Raw genomic sequence first — 20675 nt, 5'->3', positions numbered from 1 at the left:
TTCTACACATTTCAATACTATTATGTGAAAAATGGTCTGATTTATCAGAGAAACCCCCTGAACGGGGCTTACTTAGATCTTGTATTGGAGCTGTGTCACCTCCTCAGTGTCACCTTGCAGTGGCATAGTGCCCCAAGGGGCACTCTGATGGGATGCATACTCTCTCCTATGCTGTGACTGCAGAGGTAGAGTTCTCAAAGACTGACTTGTTTGTGGCACCCTCTAGACTGGCCCTGGGAACTTTTGTCACCTTGTGCCCTTCTCTATGACCTAATAGCCTGATGATTTTCTTTAACCTCTTTGAACATCAATCTCCTAACCTGTAAAATAATCTGGTCTACCTCATTTATAAAGTTGTCTTGAGAATCATGTGAGACAATGTATATAATTGTAAAGGACTACACAAACATAGGTACTATTATTTAAATACCACCTGTAGAATTTCATATTAATTAAGAAGGTTTACCAGTACCATGTGGATCTTTGGAAGACGAAGGAATACTTTGGGAACCTTGGGGAATCAGTTCTCAGGGACTGTTTCACAAGGTGTAGGATGCATGCCCTGATGACATTGGGAGGGTGTTTGGTGTTCAGGGAAGAAGTAGGTGCTACTCAGGAAGGCACCAAAAAAAAGAAATTATGCAGTGAGGAGAGTCCCCTTTTGCCAATTCCATCTCTCTTTGTCTCCCTTCCCTTCCCTTCTTTCCTTCTTTAAAAAAAACAAAACTTTATTATGTAGGCTCTATTACCCCATCTATACTTAATTCTTAACTAATAGCTATTATGATAATAAATATAAGATATATTAACATTATTTATTTTTTTACAGATAATATTAATTTTAATAACATATTTTCTTTAACCCGACATATCCAAAATGTGATAATTTCAACAGGTAATCAAAATAAAACTTATTACTGAGATGTTTTACATTTTTTTTGTACAAAATCTTCAAACCCTGGGATGGTTTTATACTTACATCTTGATTCAGACTAGCCTCGTTTCACGTACTCATGGGGCTACGTGGAGAAAGACACTATTTGAGAGATGTCATTATATATTCTTCATCATGTTATTTTCAATATTATACCATGTACAAGACACAATTTTTAGTACAAATTTAATTTTTACTATTGTTAAATGAAAATATCATAGGTACAAAAGAGTATATATAAATTAGAGTCTTTTGCCCACTTTTCTTTTAGGTTTCTTTTTTTATTTTCAAGAGTTCTCTATGTATTCGGGACACAAAACCTTTGTCAATTACACGTGTGTGGCAAATTTGTTTTCTGATTTATCTGGCTTGCCTTATGTGAGCAGAAGTTCTTAATTTTAGTAGTTTGAGTGTGGTCATCTTTTCTTTTATGGTTAGTGCTTTCTTTTCGTTGTCTAATGAATTCTTCTCTACCCTCAGGTCAGAAAGATATTATATTTCTTTCTGAAAACTTTAAGGTTTAATTCTCTTACTACGCCCTTAATCACCTAGAGTTGGTATTTGTGCAGTGTGAGGTACACATACATTTTTGTTTCTATGTGATAACCACTTGTCCTGGTAATATTTTTTTGTATGGTATAGGTTTCCCTACAGAACTCTACAAATACCTCTATTGTTGATCAAGTTTCCAATAATGCATGGATCTGTTTCTAAGCTTTGTACTCTATATGATTGCTCCTAAGTGAATGCCACACTAACTTTGTTATTATAGTTTTATATTAAGGTTTGTAAGAAAAGCAAGTTTTTTCCTTTATTCTTCTGAAGGACTGTCTTTATTCATGTCCCTTTGTTCTTCCAAAAAACTTTTACAATCAGCTTGTCAAGTTTTATGTTTTAAATGAACTTGTTTATTTATTTATTTGGTTGTTGGGATTTGGGTTGGAATTCTTTTGAATTAAAAGATCAGTTTGAGGAGAGTTGACATTTTAATGATATTGAGCCTTCCTTCCCATCATGTACATATCTCCACTTTTTTTAAGGGATTTTGCATGTCTTTTGTCAAAGTTTATAGACTTTCTAAAATTTTTATAATATAAAAATTCTTTTGTTATAGTTATTTTAAGCTAATTTATTTTTTCTTACTATTATAAAAGGCTGTTTCAAAAATATTTAAAAATACTTAGTTTTTAAAATTCTTGCTGGTATGTAGAAATACAATTGAACTTGATCAGTAATGTTGATAAGCTCTAGTATTATGTTAATTTGTCTGAATGTTGTTTGAATAGTCACCATCTGTGAATAGTGGTAGTTTTGTTTCTCCCTCTACCTCCTGGCTCCTCCTTGTTTCTCTGCTCCTTTTTCTGTCTTGTACTGGCTAGCACTTCTGGTAAAATGTGAATGGCAATGGAAACAGAAAAGACTATATCCATATCACTGTTAAGCATGAGGCTTGCCTTTAGTTTGCCCTTTAAAGAAGTTCTCATCTACTTCTTGTTTATCAAAAGTTTTTTTTCTTTCCTTCTTTTTTTTTTGTCATTAATAGACATTAGGTTATTATCCTCCCATAAACCCAATCAATTTGGTCATCAGATATTCTCTTTTTTTTATACATTGCTAGATTCAGTTTGCATTAATATGTATTTGGAATTTTTGCATCTAGGTTTGTGAGTGAGTAAGATTAGTCAGTAATTTTCATTTTCGTATTGTCCCAATCTGGTCTAGATAATCTAGTTTGGGACTATCATCAGCCTCATGAATTTATTTGGGTATATTGTCTGTTTTATCTGTTCTCTGGTAGAATTTGTAAGATATTAGAGTTGTCTGTTTATTGAATATTTGGTAAAATTCACCAGTAAAATCATTTAGCCTAATGTTTTCTCCATGGAGGGATTTTAGATATCAGTGATTGAATTTATTTATTAGGATTGACTTATTTCTTGAATTAGTTTTGTTACTTTATATTTTTTTCAGGAATTTGTCCATTTTCAAAAATTTCAAGTTCATTACTTTCAAGTTCTTATAATATTCACTTATCTTTTTAATTTCTGATGCATTCCATTTTTCATTCACAACATTGGTTTTTTTGGTGTGATTTCTTTGCTTTTATCTTGTTCAGAGTTGCCACAAGTTAGCCGATATTATTAGACTTTTAAAAGACTAACGTTTCTTTTTGCTGATATTTTCCATTGTATTTTTGTTTCTATTTCATTAATTCTGCTGTCGTCTATATTTTCTATTGTCTTTGGGTTTATTCCCAGTACCTTTTTTATAAGTTCTTGAAATGGACACTTAATTTTCAACCTTCTTTTTGAATGAAATCAGAATGTTCCCCAAAATGTACTAATCCACATTTTAAAATGTGTTTTAATTTTTCAGTTACAGTTAGCATTTAATGTTATATTAGTTTCAGATGTATAGTATAGTCACTCTTTCCCATTTTTAATGAAGAAAGAGCAGGTCAAAGACTTAGTGTTTTTCATAGGGCACTTGTATCCAACCAGAATTTAATAAGATTCCATTCGTATTCATCTTTGTATTTATTTTTAGACTTGGCATCTATTTGTGGCACATGGTACTGGGTTTCCATTTATGGTGTGGATGGAAAGTTTCCTTTTATAATACATTAAGAAGAGAGCAATTTTAAGGGAAAATATTAAGTAAATAATCAAGCAGGTGATATTTGGCCAAAGATCCCCAAAGTGGTATGTTGTATCTCAAATATGATAAAAATTATGGGAGTGATCATCATTGACTAGTTTGGGAAACTGATGATGTTCCAGGCAACACACTGCCTTCTCTCATCCGCAAGCATGATCTCATTGGCATATACAATTGTTCAGTCAAAGGGGGTCATTTCTGAATAACCAGAGAGTAAGATAGGTCCGGGGGAGATGAACATAGACAATATTTCAGTGTCCAAAAAAAGAATAATAGTTTCTGAAATTCTAAATTGTGAGTTAATTGTAGAAATGCTATAAAAGGAAAGACTGGATTATTAGAAAGAGAGAGAGGGAGTTCAAGAGCTGTTAGACAAGGATATAGCAATGATTCCATCAAGAACATGTCATGACATATTAATGGCCTTCCCCCTTTGACAAGATTATTAGACTGGCAGCTCAGGGGAGGTCAGGAGAAAGACTATATTGTGACTTTAGTAATTCATTGGGCAAAGTCATCATATCCTACTAGAAATCATAGAAATAAATGTGCTTGATAATAATACATTCATAAGGGCTCAGAGTTATTTAGGAAAAACTGTTCAAAGATTGTCTTTGTAATGAAAGTATCATTGTCCACCTGGAGGAAGGTTATAATAATTTGTCACAGGGTTCTATGCTGTTTAGCAATTTTATCAAACATACCAGGTGATACAAAGCTAATTAGTATTTCAGATTACAGAATATATATCTTAAAAGATATTGACAAACTAGAATTAGAGATGGAAATGCATTCAGTAAGGTTAAGCATGAAACTGCAGTATTTCACCTTAGATCAATACTTCTACTTCCCTCTAATGTCCCCACAGAGGCAGGACATCATGAACAAATAATTCCAGATTTCCCTTGGAGTCTCATATTTTATCACCAACACTGTACAAAACTGTTTCTGTCCTACAATACATTCATATTTTATGGTCATATTTAAAATGACATTTTATTGGCAAGCCCTTTTTTATTTAGAAACATATTTGGATTAATTCTTATTCTCAGAATTATAGATGAGTTAAAAATATATACTTGTCTAGAATCACAGAATTCTAGAAGTGTTAATAACTTAGAACACTTATTCCAATCATCTTTTTTTTACAGATAAAGAAATTGATCCTAATCCTCTACTGTATTATACCTAATCTCTCTTAATCTAAACATTTCAAATTGAAGAGTCCAATTTTTAAAATCTATTATCATACAAAAACTTCCAATCTCTTGCTAATATAATTCCTTAATTTAATTTTGAACCCAATTTTAAATCTAGAATTTCTTCAATTTTTAACATGTGGCAATCAAAATTTCATTTTATATATATGTATACATATATACATATATATGTTTTATATTATTTTATATATTTATATATTTAATATATGTATATATATATATTATATATATACACATTTTATATGAAATAACAATAAGTTCATATTGGTTCATTTCAATTAATCTCACTCATGATGCTTAGTAATATTTTTGTTATAGCAAGTTACTGGGGAAGTGTTTACGAGGAAGAGTTTCCAGTGAGTTTTGAGTTCTTTTTCTGGGTTTTAGTGAACATACCCAAGAAGCTATAGTGTTATAAGTACCATTTAGATTATTATCTCTATATTACATTTGTCCACAATGAAACATTGTTGGATAGCTAAAACAATAAGAACTCAGGAGCTGGTTTTCCCGTTTCCAGTCGGTCACTTCCTAGTCAAGTGAACTTAATACAGTTACTTACTTACCTTCCTGCATCCAAGTTTCTTTAACATATTAGCAATTCTACCTCTCTTATTCTCTCTCCTTCAAAGAACCATTAAATGTGATAATACCTAAGAGTGCACCTTGAAAATTATCAAGTATGTATAATCATTATGTTTGCATAAATGGGTAGAAAATTCAATCTCATGTGTCCCTCTGGCTTATCATTGTTGTAATTGGTCTTTTTTTTTCTAGTTTATTTTTTAAAATGCTGACTGTTGCAGGCACCAAAAAGTTATTGAGAATGTTGCTAGAAAAATTAAGACTTTATGATAGACACATTTTCTCTTTCTAATGTAGATGTTTCATCTTCAAACGTGAGTTACATTATATGTAAAGTCATAGATTTGGATTTAAGGGTATTTTTCCTGAAAAAAGGCACATTGCATGAAGCACATAATTCTATTTAGAAGAAGCCAGTGAAAAGAAATGCATAGGGAATGAGAACATGAAAATAGATTAAGTAATATGTTTTTTATTTCTAGAGACCGCCATGTCTCGTTCCACATGTGCGTTTTTTGGTAGTGAGGCGAGGGATAAATGCCATGCCATCTGGCAGGCCTGTGGTGTCACCAGCAGTTTATAATTAGAAAGTCACTGGAGCTACGAACCATGGCTGTCCTCCATGAGGAGTTACATTTTCAGTGCATTTACTTCGAGTACTTTTTCCTACTCCTTCTTTTACCCTTCCTTGATTTTTCTTTCAGGCTCACAGAAGTGATGCCAAGATGCAGGGGTCACCAGAACAAGAAGTAAGGCACTGGCCACCGAGGATTTTCCATCTGCTGAAATGAGGGTGAGAAACACCAACCCCAAGAACAGCTACACCATCTTACGCCAAAAAGAGATACAGGAAACTCGCAGATGAAAATATAGCTTATTTTTTGTTGTGGAGAAAAACTAAACATCATTAGCCAATCAATATTCTTTTAACTTAAGAACTTCTGTGTGTTGTTGGACCACATCTGTGTGTTTTTGGAGGCATAACCCCAGGAGGCCACCCCTTTCAGACTGGAGAATCACACTTCAAGGAACACAAACACAAAACGTGACAATGCTTTTGGACATCAGATGATGAATGATCACTGAGGAGAACAGTAGGCTTTTCACTGGCCGGGCAGAACCTGGAGTACACACATTCAAAGGAAACACAAACAAAAAACAAACAGAAGAAAGAAAAATATTTTCATGGTTTTCACAGACAAATGTTCCACTGGGAGTGATAATGGAGACCAAGGATAATCGGTAAATGAGTTAACGTTTTAAATTACAACAGTTTGCATTGAGATTTTAAGGCTTACTGGGTTTTCCCAAATGAGACATAGGATAGCAAAAGCAAATGAAGGGTATCTACAAGTAAATGGGAATCAACCGTAGATACTTCAGTTTTAACGGGAATTGTGTGTGTAACATTTCAAGCCAAGGCTTGGAGTTCATTCCTTGCATTTGTCCAGGTGTTTCGGATTTTCTCTCTCCTTGTGTGACTGGTGTAAAGGACAGTTGACTAGATGTATCCCACTTTCTCCTTTATCAATTGTATCTATTAGTGCCTCTTACTGGGCATATGTTTATTTGGAAAGTATTAAATAAGCAACAGTATAGTACTTAGAATTGTATCAAATAAACTAAGAAAGGAGAAAGAGGGAGAGCACCCTGCTTTTCCTTTTTAAACTATGATGATGAAAGATTATGCTTGTCCCTTTCCTCAAATTTATTTGCTATTTTATAAGTATTGCTATTTTTACAAGCTTGGGGATTTATGCACAAATATAATGTTAATATATATTTATAATTACCCCTTAAATTTCTATGTGCTCTTCTTTTTTTCTTGAGCATATGACAAAAATATTATTTTATTGATTTTGACTGCTGTGTTCAAATAGTACATCCAATAATTGAAATTTTAGTACCAGAAACACAAGGAAAGACTTTACATCTTGTAACATAATGATATTAACAGAAAAGACTTTTTAAATTTGGCTTTCCAAGTTTGAAACATTGAAAAAACTCAATATTTGTTTTTCTCTTTACCTTTTGAAATTTTTACTTGTTAGAGGAAGTAAGCATAAGTTTTTCAATAGAACTTGCCTCTTAACAAATCAGAATTAATTTTGTGACTGTTATTTAAATATATGAATGCACACAGGTATTGAGACTACTTAGTGTGTTTGATTTTTATTGAAATTTTGGGATATTTTATTTTTTCTGTATTATCTAGTATTATAAGAAGTCATCTGAGATGAATTTTCTTACTATTACTGATGCTAAGTTGTTTAAACATGAGCAAAATATACTCATGTATCATCATACATGTTATATCACAATATTTTTGTGAATTTTTTTTTTTTACCTTCTAAAGTGCTTCCACATAGTGCTTTCCCCTTAGTTTTGAAAGTAGGTATTTTTTCAAATTAAAGGTGAACTCATTTTCATTCCCCTTATCAATAGGCTGATTTGTTAGAAATAATTTCATTTATAATTTATTTTAAAAGCAGTAATTATATAGAATCATCGCTACTTACACTGAGTATAAATTTTCAACAAAAATCAGGATTGATTTGAAGCATCTAATACAGCGGTTCTCAACTTTTCACAGGGGTCGCCTAAGACCATCGGAAAACACATATTTTCGATGGTCTTAGGAACCGAGACACCGCTCCTCTATCTGTCTCCAGGCCCACATACAGATATGCTCACATACGAGTACCCGGCAACCCCTGTGAAAAGGTCATTCAACCCCCAAAGGGGTCACGACCCACAGGTTGAGAACCGCTGATCTAATAGATGCTGAAAAAAAACAACAGATTAGATAGTTTTTTTAATCACTAAGTGATAAATTTTATTTATAGCTAGAAAAAATATAAATTAACTGAGAGTATCTTTGCAGAGGTTTACATTATATAGGTTGAATACATTAGAATTTCCTCAGAACTTATAACTACTTAATCCCAAAATGTCAGTGAGTAGATACAGCAACATTTATGAATACATAGAGTACATGGGTTGAGAGTCAAGGCATCAATTTAAGATTATTTTATAGACACAGTTTTATTAAGACATTTAAAACTGTCTTATTAAAATTATAACCATGTAGAACTTGACTGCCTGGTCTCCTTGTTCCTGGGGCAAGATAATAATTTTTAAAGCTAAGAAAGATCTAGTGTGCACTTCTTAATCTCTGGGGTCTTGTGTTCTGAGTTCCCAGGGCCTTGTGTGAGTGATGGAGGTTTGCTCAGAGTCACCCCATTAACATGCAGGGCCTTCCAAGGGCACTGGCTTTATGTAAATATTTTAGGGAAAAAGTTAGGTCATCTATCTGATAAGCAATATAAAATGTTATGCTAAAATAAAAGCAGATACATTATTGATGATGGCATCTGATTATTTAAGATGAAAGTTGAGACAGTCTCATTTGTTGAAGGCCACTTTGGGATTGGTTCCCTCTCCATTGCCTTCAGGAAGATTCTGGAGCGTCAGTCAGTATGTGACAGTGCAGAGAGCAGGTTCCAGGATATAGAGGGTGGGTCAGATTTGGGGAAGCTGCCCCTTAGGATGCCAAGGAAACCATTGTAGGTACGATGTGCTAAGAAGCTTGGCGTATTTGGGATTGATTCAAACTAGTGGCAATATATAAGAGATCCTTTCTTAGGGGTCTCACTTAATAGATGAGAAAACTGAAGTTATGTGACTTGCTCAAACTCATAGGGTTGGTTAAAGAAAAAAATATCCTGACACTTGCTAAAATGGTAAGGAAGACTTTATTTAGGATGATTGCAATAGATGTCAAGACCACACTGCAATAGGGGAAAGAGATGGGTCTTAGCTCCGAATACAGCAAAGACAGCTGGAGATTTATAGCCAACAAAGAAAGTAAGGGGATCAGTGGATGGCAAATTAATAAGAGGAGACATCAAGGGTAGGGGGTTCTTGCTAAACTGACTTGACAGGATTCTTGCTGAAGGCAAGCGAGGGTGATCAGGTATTAAGGGTAGGGGATGAAGAATGCCATTAGCTAGTGAGGGTGGTCAGATATTAAGAGCGAGAGATTCTTGCTCCCCTGACTTTGCAGCATTCTTAGTAAAACGGGGCTAGGCCCAAAGTGAGAGCTCAAGGACAAGTTGACGAGGGCTCAGAGGAGCCTTCTGAAATTTGGTCAAGGAGAGAGCCTTTGTCAGGTTCAAGCCCAGTCAGGACGGGACCCACCTGTCTCCCTCCAGGGTCTGCGCTATGTGTCTGACTCTACATCTAACCTGGGACTGCAGTTTGGCACTTTCATTTAGGGTTCTCCAAACAAACTTTTGTCTTTCAAATCGTTCATTCACTTACCATGCATTGAATGTTTATTATGTGTCCGGTCCCTTGGAATACATCAGAGAAAGAAAATGATATCGATATTAACTTTTGGGGAATTTACATTTTAGCAGGGGGAGAAGAAATCTAATCAATAATTAAATTATATGGTACCTTATATGGTGGAACAAAAGGAATGGTAGGCCAGGAAAATGAAATGGGTTGTACAGGGACATGTGTCACAAGTTTAAATAGGATGGTTAAGGCACACCTCATGGAGCGTGAAATCTGAGCAAACACTTGGAAGAGGTAAGGGAATTTGTTGTAAGTTATTTGTGGGAAGAGTGTCCCAGATAGGACAACATGTGAAAAGCACCCAGATGGGAGCTGCTGGGCAAGTTCTAAGAACAAGGAGCAGGCGGGCATGCTACAGTGAAGTGAGACTGGGCCAGGGGAGTTGACACATAGTTGAAATGGTAGCCAGGCACCAGATCACTGTCAAAGAAATTGGGACCATTGTAGGGTTTTAAGGAGTGACATGATTTGACTTAAGTTTTTTTTTTCCAGTTAATGTTTAAAAAAATTGAAGTATAGTTGGCATACAATATTATAAACTAATAGTTATATTAGTTTCAGGTGTACAATATAGCAACTAAACATTTTTATACCTTACAATACAATCACCCCACTAATTCTAGTAATCATCTGTTGATTTACAATTTTAAAAGATCCCTTTAGCTGCTGTGAAAAGGTGCAGGGATAGAAGTGGGGAAACTCATTATAGGTTTTGTAACATTCCAGATGATGGTGGCTGTGGCCAGGATAGAAGCATTTGGAAGTACTTACCTACTATCTCTGCGGTGGTTTATGTATCAGTCTCTTTAGCGAGACTGTGAAAACATCCTTACCATCTGACAATATCAGAAGGTTGAATACATTTAAGATGAATATCAACAACCTGATTATGATAAGTGTTATGCCATTTTTCCAACTATAATCAATACCCAGATTTTCCAATACCAACTGGTGTCCAACAGTTCAATTCAATTTTGACACCAAGTACCCAGAGTCAGCACAAACCCCACAGGTTAAAGGTTCAGTCCTGTAAGACTGTTCTCACTCAGGTGTCAGCTGCAAATGAGGTATCCAGGCTGCCCAACTACAAATTTGGGGATTCCTATGACAACCCCCCCTCAGGTTCACTAATTCACTAGAACAACCCAGATCTCAGAAAGCTGTTTACTTATATTACAGTTTATTATAAAGAAATAATAAGTCAAGATTTGGGGACAGTTGTGCAAAGCTACTATGTTCTTTTCGGGTGCACACCCCCCCCCCCCCCGCCACACACACACACAGCACTTGGATATGTTCTCCAACTTGGAAGCTCCTTTACCTGTTTCAGAGTTTTTTGCAAAGTTTCATTATGTAGTCATTGTTGATTAAATGATTGGCAATTGGAACTTGAACTCAACCTCTAGCTCCCCTCCTCTCCCTGAAAGTTAGGGCTGGGGCTGAAAATTCTAACCCTCTAATGTCATAGCAGGGTCCTTTGGTGACTAACCCCTATCCTGAAGCCATCTAAGGCTCTGAATGAGTTATCTCATTAGCATACAATGCACTCATATCACTCAAGATATTCTAAGAGCTTTAGGAGCTCTGTGCCAGGACCTGAAGACAAAGATCAAATATATATTTTTTACCATACCACAATGGACGTAACAAAAATTCAGATGGGAGAGAAGGGTCCAGTGTTCAGGAAAGCCAGCAGATAAGCTGAGTCCAAGTGTAGGAAAACTAAGCCCGGACAGAGAAGAGCAGGTGGGCAATAGAGAGCCAAGAAAATGAGGCAGCCCTGTACTTCTGATGACTTACAGGAGTGGACTTAGGCTTGGAGCCATGAACCCAGTGGCAGAAATAGAGCCAGAGTTATAGGGATCCAAAGAAAGAACAAGTGGATTAGCAATTATTCCATACCTCCTTGGCTCCAGTAGTTCACAAGGTCAGTTACTATTTACACCCAGATCTCTGTGACTCCAAACCTTCCTGTGGCTGACAAGACCTTAACCCTCATGCTCTGCTCTTCTGCTTAAATTCTTCCCTGGTTATTCTGGGCATCCTCAGGGCGGTGACGTCCCATATGAGCTCAGGAACAAACTTGCTCATGTTCCTTCTACTTGAGCCTCTCAGTCAAGGGAATTTGTCATGGCTTCTGCAGCTGGTGCCTCTGTCAAATATTCCTGCACCCAATGTACCTCTGGAGCCTAAAGCAAGTCTGCAACCTGTGTGAGGGGAGATGAATGGCTTCCCCTTAAGCCCATGCTGATATTGTTTTGTAGAATGAAAGACGTGCTGATGGACTTAGTCCTATTCAATAGTTCATGAACACTGTGCCTTTACCCTCTGTCCTCAGAGGCTCAAAACCAGTCCCTCCTATGTGACCAGAGAAGGGAGGGTGGGTCCTCGCCTATCGCTTCTATGTCTTCTCTCTCTCTCTCTTTTCCTTAGATACCTCTACATCTAAACAAAAGAAAACCAACTCTCAACAAATATCCTCCCAGCTCCTTTAAGAGAAAACAGATTATGTAAGGAAAAGAGTATAAACTTTTGAGTCAGACATACTTGGTTTGAATCTCAGCTTCACCATTGGCTATTCACGTGGCCTTGAATATGTGACTTGTTTTCATAATATGGGGAAAATCATGCCTATAATATTGTAAAATTAGAGATCATGATTTAAAACACTTCATGTAGTATCTGACACAGAGTACCCAAGAAAAGGAAGCCATTGTTATGACTCTATTCTCCAGTAACTAACACAAAGTCTGGCCATCCTTTGACTTCCACTCCCACACCCCAAATATCTGTCATCAAGCAAGCGTTACAGGGAAGGTGCTGCCCACCACTCTCCTGGCCTAATGAGCAGTTGCAGACCGGTGTGCCTCATCCCTGTGGGCTGGTTGTGGGGAGTTTCCTTCCTGCCACTATCATCTTCTCAGTGTGTCCTCATATGTTTGGGGAAGGGGCTTATTGAGTGTCTTTGGCCATCAAATATGAAATATAAGATACAGAGAAGGGCCAGGGAAGAATTCTGGTGAATACCACGCAGTATCTTTACAAAAAGAATCATCCAAAACTGACAGAATGACTCCCGATGACGGGTGGTCCTCCACAGGGGGTAATGAAAAGACCAGCTCAGTTTCTGTGCAGCTACCTACCAAGGGGCTCCAGCAGTACCTTCCATCTTCCTGGTTCCTGGGAGAGGGCAAACTCAGCCTGCATGTGTGATGCTCAGCTCTTCTGTGGAGTGTCTGTGGCTTGTGTCTGGTCTGCAACAGGTGACTCACCATCAGTGCTTCAGAGGCATAAGAATCCATCTTCCTGGTATAAGGGAAGAAATTTGGTGAGGGAAGGAGGGAAAAACACACTGATGAGTGTGTGCTTTGCAGTATTTTTTGGCCAGTTAAGCACACTGCACAATAGTGAGCTGTATTCATGCTCTCCTTCATGGGTAGAATAGGCAATCATGCTGCATTGAGTGATCTATCAGCCAGGGTCCCCACAGTCAACTTAGGATAACTCAAGGGTTTATATGCAAAGGGTGAAAGGGAACCATGAGACATCACTAGGTAACCTGTTGCTAGAAACAGTGGCTTTGTTACTTCTCAAGACCCAAGAGACTAAGAATAGGAGAAATTGTCTGAACCTTGATGGATGAGACGATAGAGCAAGACTCCTTGAGAAAGGCAATGATCTTTGGATGACACAGCCAGGGTGAGGCTTTGGGCTGAGTATTGGGGGAAGGACTTCCCTGACCTCACACTCATCCCTTCTTCCTACCTCCTGCTGGGGCTTCTATTAGCCAACTCAGCCTGCAGCCCTAGGACCCTGTAGATGGTGTCCATACAGGCCAGCCTGGGCCAACAGCAGGGTGGAGAGTGGGCAAAGGGACGATACTTGGTATATCTGGAGAGATTCTTGGGCTTTCACACTGGAGCTTTCTATGCTTGGCCTTTGTGCCTCTTTACCTGTTTTGAAAAATTTTATCATGAAAAATTTCAGGTATACATAGAAATAGAGGAAACTATTACAATAAACACCTGTATACTCATTGTGCAGATTCAATAATTATTGAAATTCTGTCCAATGTGTTCCTATCCCACTTTTTCTGTGCTTCAGCATGTTCAGAAAATTCTAGAATCCCTTTTTGCACTGGTCCCCATGGCAAGACCTGCAGTGTGAAGTTGTGTGGGGACACTTCTCAGACTATACAATGGTCACCCAAAGGGGCCCTGAGGCCTGCTACACTCCAGGCAGGTTTGTGTGGGAAAAGGAGGGACTTCTGTGTGCTGGGACAGAGGAGCTCAGTTCCATCGCCCGAAGGTATCAGAAGGGACAATGAGGAACAGGAATGGCAATAGAAATGCTTTTGTGACTTAACGTGTATCGGTTTTGGAATCATTGCCATTTAGACACTACTTAGGAAGGTCCCCTTCGCTGAAAAAATCAACAGATAGTTTTTCATGAGAATAATATAAAGTTAATTGATTACCCACCATGAGACCTTAGGATTTTATCTCATTTACTGAATCTCCTGGTGGGGAGGAGGAATGTCATATAGAAATGATATAGATTCAAATCAAGTCAAGATTTTTTTTTAAATTAAACAGTAGGAAAAATAACTTATATGTGAACATTTAATATAAATTACTCTCAGCTCTAGTCTGTTATGATTGAAAACAGTAGCAATAAGAAAAACAGTGCAGAAACACAACATTAATTCTTTTCTGAGCCAAACACAACCTGAAGCCTCGAGCAGCTCCTAGACTAAACAAATACATTCTATAGAAAGACCTCTCATAGAACGAAGAGGAAAAAAAATCCCTTGAAAAAATCTTAGAAAAATATAAAAAACAGAAAAGCTGTATAATGTTACTATGACCTCTGGCATAGCCAAACAATTTGACCTTTTGATAGAAAGTTAATTTGCTCTCTTTCTTGCCCCCCAAAAGGAAACAATAAAAGAATTGACCTTCTCATGTTGCAAGAAAGTGGTAGCTAAATGAAATCTAAGAACAGATTTCAGACCCTGTTAATTTATTTGCTCTTTTAATCTGTATGGAGAAGAATGGAAGCAAATGTGTGCTTCGAAGAAAATGATGTACTACAGACCCCTGTACAAGTATATTGTCTTCTTCTTTTTTTTTTTTTTAATTAGGGAAGGCTTAGCTCAGACCTTCAGTTTTGTCACAGAAGGAGAGGATAGAAGGTTTGCAAGGAGAACATATGCTTTGTAGATGTTGTAGTAAGTGCTAAGGCAGCTCATCATTTCTCTCTTTCCACTGACCAGTCATTGAAAAAAGACAAACAGTCATCTTTAGATCTACATTTTACTAATGAAGGGTACCTTATCATATTCTTTGGATTCATAGGTCATGTTACAATAAGAGATTGTTAAAACCTGTATTTCCTAATATGGAACAGGGACTTGTTACTATGCGTTTTGAAAGGAAGTACCACAAATGTTACCCAATTTACTTTTGAAGACTGCTCAGAGGGTTAGGTTAAGGATCTCTTAGCCCATTCCTTTGATTCATAAAGTGGCTTATCCATAATTAAGTTGTCTTCTTAATCTTTTGTGTCCAGTCATTTGACTGTTTAAGCCACATCTAGCTGTTGGTGGTTTATTTTCACTTTAAGGTCTTTAAAGTGGAATAATAAACATTTTCCAATTTATAATCTTTTTTGTGGGTGGTCACATATGAATGTTATAAAATAGTAGTTTTTAAATACACTGTTTCTTATAATTAAAAAGGATTTTTAAGTTTAAGGAATTTTAAGTGTAAGGAACAAGTTAAGGTGCAAGTGCCTGGTAGAAGAGCATCATTGAATGGTGCTGCCCTTCCAGATTCTTCTGCTCAGGAGATTCTCCTCATCAGCTGTATATCACCAGAACTCAAACCATCGCCCCACGCAGATGAATGGTACTTTCACAGATAAATGGTTAAATATCAGCCACATATTAAGACCAAAGATAAATGTTTAGGGTGACCAGGGGAACCAGCTGCTCTCTAAGAGGTCTTTGAGCTCCCGAATAAAGTCCTTAGAACAATAAGAGATCAGAAAATGCTAACGTCATTGACAAAAAATTTCTTTAGATTTTGCACAAATGCAACCATTCCTCCATCCTCTTGTCTTTCATAGTCTGGATCCGAACTTTTCCTTGGTCCTGGTGCTTTCTTCACCATGACTTCCCCAAACATGCATAGTGAAGGAGCACACCTCTTCCCAAGCTTTGGGAAATTGTTTTGGAGTTTGCAATGAAAGGCTAGACCAACTCACAATTTTATCTAATGCCAGATTATTAATATCTGTTCATTAAGAGAACTGTTCAAGCAAAGTTAAGAAGGACCCACTTTTGTCCTTATTCTTAATTTGTACAGAGATGGCCATGGGCTTATACTGAATGGTCATGAAAAGCCAAGTGTGTGAAAACCACAGCAATCGCATATTTGGCAGTGCATGATGTGGAACATAGAATGACATCTGAGAGACTAGTCAACTAGTCTTTAGGGGGTTTCAATAGTTAATAAATAAAGGAAATTAATTCCTTATTCCATCACTTGTAAGTGGAAGTTAAGTGCTGAAGAAGATAGAGGTCTCTTTTCATTGGCTCGACTAGGGAAAGCTATCTGCTCTTCTGGCTTGGCATTGATTAATGGGTAGAAGCTCAATAGTGTTCTTAGGGTCTTCCCACCTCTGTTGTGTTTTATATCTATCTAATGAAATATGAACAAGTGTTTCCAACACCCCATTCATGCACCTGATGTCTTAAATATAAGATTAGTGCTTCCGTGTTACATGATCCATCTCAATTTCTAGCTTTTCACCAACTCTCCAAAGAAAGAGACCTTGTAATTACCCTGCTTACTTATCTCAATCCTTATTCACCCCGTATGCTCTTACTGGGTTGTGCCAGGCACGGTGAGTGTGGAGAAGGGATGCTGAGACCCATTTCCTGTTCTTAAGATGTTTCCAGTCTCCAGAGCGAGACACAGCCATGTAAATACATGGTTTATGTAATGTTGAAAGACTTGAGGTCAATGGCTGTAAGAAAGGAGACATAAACTTTATTTGTTATGGACCCATTCCCATTATTTTAAAAAATAGTGTTGGGTAGAGAGGGAAGGCTTCACAATTGAAGTGACATTTGAGCTGAGCCAACAGGATGGATAAAGGGTCTAACAGGTAACAGGAGGCAGATGCTGCAGGAGGAAACAGAATGTGCAGAGAAATGTACAAAAATAAATATAAAGACGTGAACACATCTGCAGAGCTCTGGGGGGATCCAGGAAGGAGGGGTGGGGACAAATCTGAGGGCCCTGTCTTAGAAGCATTTGGACTTTGTCATGCAGGTAACTTGAAGTACGGAATATCATGATGAGAGGGCAAGGTTTAGTCATAATCCATTATGTAATAACTTGGTGGCAAAATCAAGGATTGACTGGAAGGGAAAGGATTTGGGGCAGTAAGAATAGTTGGGACCCTGACCTAGTGGTCTGAGTAAGAGAGGAGAAGGACCTGAACCAATACGAAGAAGAGGGGGGAATGGATTCAAAAGATACTTAGCATGGATGAGCACTTAGACACAATTGGAGATGGAAGTAAAGGGGTTACTGAGAAGGACCAACATTTCTTTCTTGGAATATTTGTTTTGTACCTATAATACCTGCAGATTATGTAACCAAAAATAGAAAATATTTAGAAAACAGAAAAGTAACCAAAGTCTTAAAAGGCAAACACACATATAATGTTAATTACTAATTAAAAGTATTGTCTGAACTATATTTAATTGCCCTAAATAGTTCTCCAGTTGATGAGCTTTTAATGTAAATTACTTATCTATTATAATTATAAAGAATATAGAAATAGTAAATAATCAAATGGTTTGTTTAGATTTAGATTTGGGTGAGTTCTGAAAAAAGTATACATTTGAGTATTATTAAAAGCATTCTGTATTTAATAATTCTATCCTTGGAGCTTCAGAAATGTTCATTTTTATAAGCAGTGAGTAAATTAACATCTTCTTTTTCCATGTTATAACTGTCTAATGAAATCCTGTCAAGAGAAAATTTAAAGTGGTTTAGAAAATTAACAAAATGTAGGATTTTAACAGATGAAGCTCCTATTCAATTGTAGTACTCATGTGAAATCCAGTTGTTTTGTTCTTTTACGGGTTCATTCCCAATTTTCCATAAAAGACTCCCTTGGCCTATTTCTAACTAGCATTTTCTTTGTATCTCCTTCAGTAGAAGTTGCCTGCCAGCTATTATAATTGTTCTCCAAGGTAGCAAATGTGTGTAACCATTTAAGACCCTTCCATGTGAAGAAGACTGTAGCATGCTCCTCTTTTAATATAAAGAAATAAAAAAATAGAGAGTTATTTTCACAAGCTCACAGATCTGTAATTTTGTGGACGTGGTTTCTTTGATTCTTATTTCCAAGTTATTGTGGAATTGGCTCTGCACAGAGATAAAATAATGATCACCCTTTCAACTGTTCTTTGACAATACCTCTCCAAGTCCAGATATTTAGAAATGGGATACATAAGGGTATGTTTTTTATTATTTAAAAAATCTTTAACATAAGAAATATTAAAAATAAAATATGACTAAAATAATAAGATTCCCATTTATTTTTCATAAATAAATTCTTATTTCTCAAATACTTCTCACCAGAGGATATTAGTTTAATCAAATTATGGTCTAGGAATTCGATCTGAGACGCCATTTCAAAACTAAATAAAGAGGAGTGTATTTTTAAACAAGTAACTTAATTGGCTATAATTAACTAAATAGAAGTAGTTAATTGTAAACTCTCCCACTTTTTGCTGAATGTCTATGTCTCTATTTTTTGTGTATATTTACTGCATACATTTAGAAGTGTTTTCTGGTGTCTGTGTTTTGAGTGGGGTGGGGTGGAACGGAGTCATGCTGCCTCCATCCAGCTAGACTGTAAAATTGCCACATGCTTGAAAATACAAGATTGTGATTATCTCTTAGGAGAGAACTTAAGACACTGCTGTCCCTAAAGCATGCTGATAGAGCATGATTTTTAGAATCTCAAGCAAAATGTTTCTTCTTCCCTTCAATTCTGGAGAACTGCACAGAATAAAAGAAATTGAATGGAGACCTAGGTTCCAATCTTGATATTTGGCAAGGAAACCTTAAACAAATTACTTTTCTCTCTGGGTCCTGAATCCTGACTTATAATTGTGGCTGATAACGTCTCCTTTGCAGGTTTATCAGGGAATAAAAGTGGATGTGACAGATTCGACATGTAATTGGTGAAGGTCTAAAGAGATGAAAAGAAAAATAAGTTCTATGTGGAAACCCACAAAGACACATGAAAATGCACAAGAAAGGAGTACCAGGGCTACTTGAGAGTGAGACTTTGTTCAAAGATGTAGAGGAACTGAAGTGTGGCCTAGTTGGGAAGTAGAACCACTAACAACATGATAAGTCTGGCTGGGAGCCGAGCCCTGTGCTTAGGAATAAAGATAATGAGGGAAGAAAAGGAAAAAAAACCAAAACAGATTTCATTCCAGATGTGAAATCAACCAGGAATGCAGTCTCTTTCCCGCCTGGGACATGAAGCCATGGTGCTAGTCCAGGAAAGCCCTGTTCACGGAAGACGATTATTTTGGCATTCATAGCGATTAATAACTTAGGTAGGTTCCCTTTATTTTAGCATTTACCCTTTTATATTGAAATTATATTTGTTATGTTTGTGCTGCATCCCACTCTTTGAGCTCCTACAGGCAGTGGGGTTGTTATATTACAATTAGCTTTGATTTCTGAGTACACGGCAGGGTGCCTACACATAGAAAGGGCACAGCTACTATTTACTGAACTAATCAGAGCTGGGAAAGTGGTAGAGAAAAGGGTAGGAGAAGTAAGTGAAGTTGAGATAAAGAGGTTTGAGAGTACCCAAGACACCCTTTGCCTGATTCTCATTTTTTTCTGGTATTGATCTTGACTGTTCAGATGCCAAAGCAAGAGAGAAGGGTGAAGGAAGAGGGTGAGGGTGAGAAGAAAAGAGTATAGACATGGCTGTCTTGAAATTCTTGTAGTAGGTGCTACACATTTTTATCATATGAATAAATGAGCACCTCTCAGATCAGTGACAGCCCCATTCCACCTGACAATAACCCTGGGAGGAAGGTGTTATCAGTCCAGTTGAACAGGTGAGAAAGTGAGCTCAGAGCAGTGGCAACCTACGCAGCTTGCAGGTGTGAGAGCTGAGGGGAGTCATAGTCTCAATTCACTACCACACATGGAGCAGAGGATAGAAAAGTGCAGAAAGTAAAGAACAACTCAGAAAAGTAAAGGATAAAACAGAAAAATTAACTTGACTGGAAGAATAGCAATAGTCAGAAGAAACAGAAAAAAGAAAGAAGTGCATTATGGCATTTGTTGCTCATACTGTTTCCTTTTTGTTTATGTTCAATGTAATCAACGTTATGATGGAGTATTTTATAAGTTTTTGTCATTAGTTTCCTACTGCTGTGTCTAGTGCTGAGACTCCATTCAAACATTCTAATTATTAGCATGCAATAAATTTATTTTAATGTACATACTGCTATAGCCAGCCCACTCTATCTCCATATTTTCAATAAAATGTTCCAAGAGATGGTGTTTAATCAAAGGTCATTATAAATGGGAAAGGAATTCAGAAAACACATGTGGTTTTATTATTCCCAGAAATGGCTAATACAGCTCAAGATGTGTCACCTTCACTATATCTGAAGGCCTGAGTCATTTTTCTCCCTTTCTTATGCAAAGTCCCTTTGGAATACTCAGTTGATGTATGACAGCATGACCACACAAGGCTCTTACTGGTTAATTTTGTGTTGGTAAATAAATCTGTCTTTGAATAACCTAGTATTTTTGGCAAACTAACAAATAGCTCTCATTAAAATTAATAATAGA

General features: G+C 36.7%; 1 protein-coding gene across 1 annotated transcript in view; it reads left to right on the top strand.

The window, feature by feature from the left end:
• SACS (sacsin molecular chaperone) overlaps nt 1-20675 on the top strand; it is an 83197-nt gene that overhangs the window by 7490 nt on the left and 55032 nt on the right. The window contains exon 2 of the mRNA XM_019651439.1: nt 6102-6639. Within this exon, the coding sequence (XP_019506984.1) occupies nt 6473-6639 (167 nt within the window). The 5' untranslated portion in view covers nt 6102-6472. The remainder of the gene's footprint in view (nt 1-6101; nt 6640-20675) is intronic.

Source organism: Hipposideros armiger, unplaced genomic scaffold (assembly GCF_001890085.2).
Source record: "Hipposideros armiger isolate ML-2016 unplaced genomic scaffold, ASM189008v1 scaffold_160, whole genome shotgun sequence".
Classification (NCBI taxonomy): Eukaryota; Metazoa; Chordata; class Mammalia; order Chiroptera; family Hipposideridae; genus Hipposideros; species Hipposideros armiger.
Note: the sequence above shows the minus strand (reverse complement) of the source record. Positions and strands in the feature narration are given on the sequence as shown.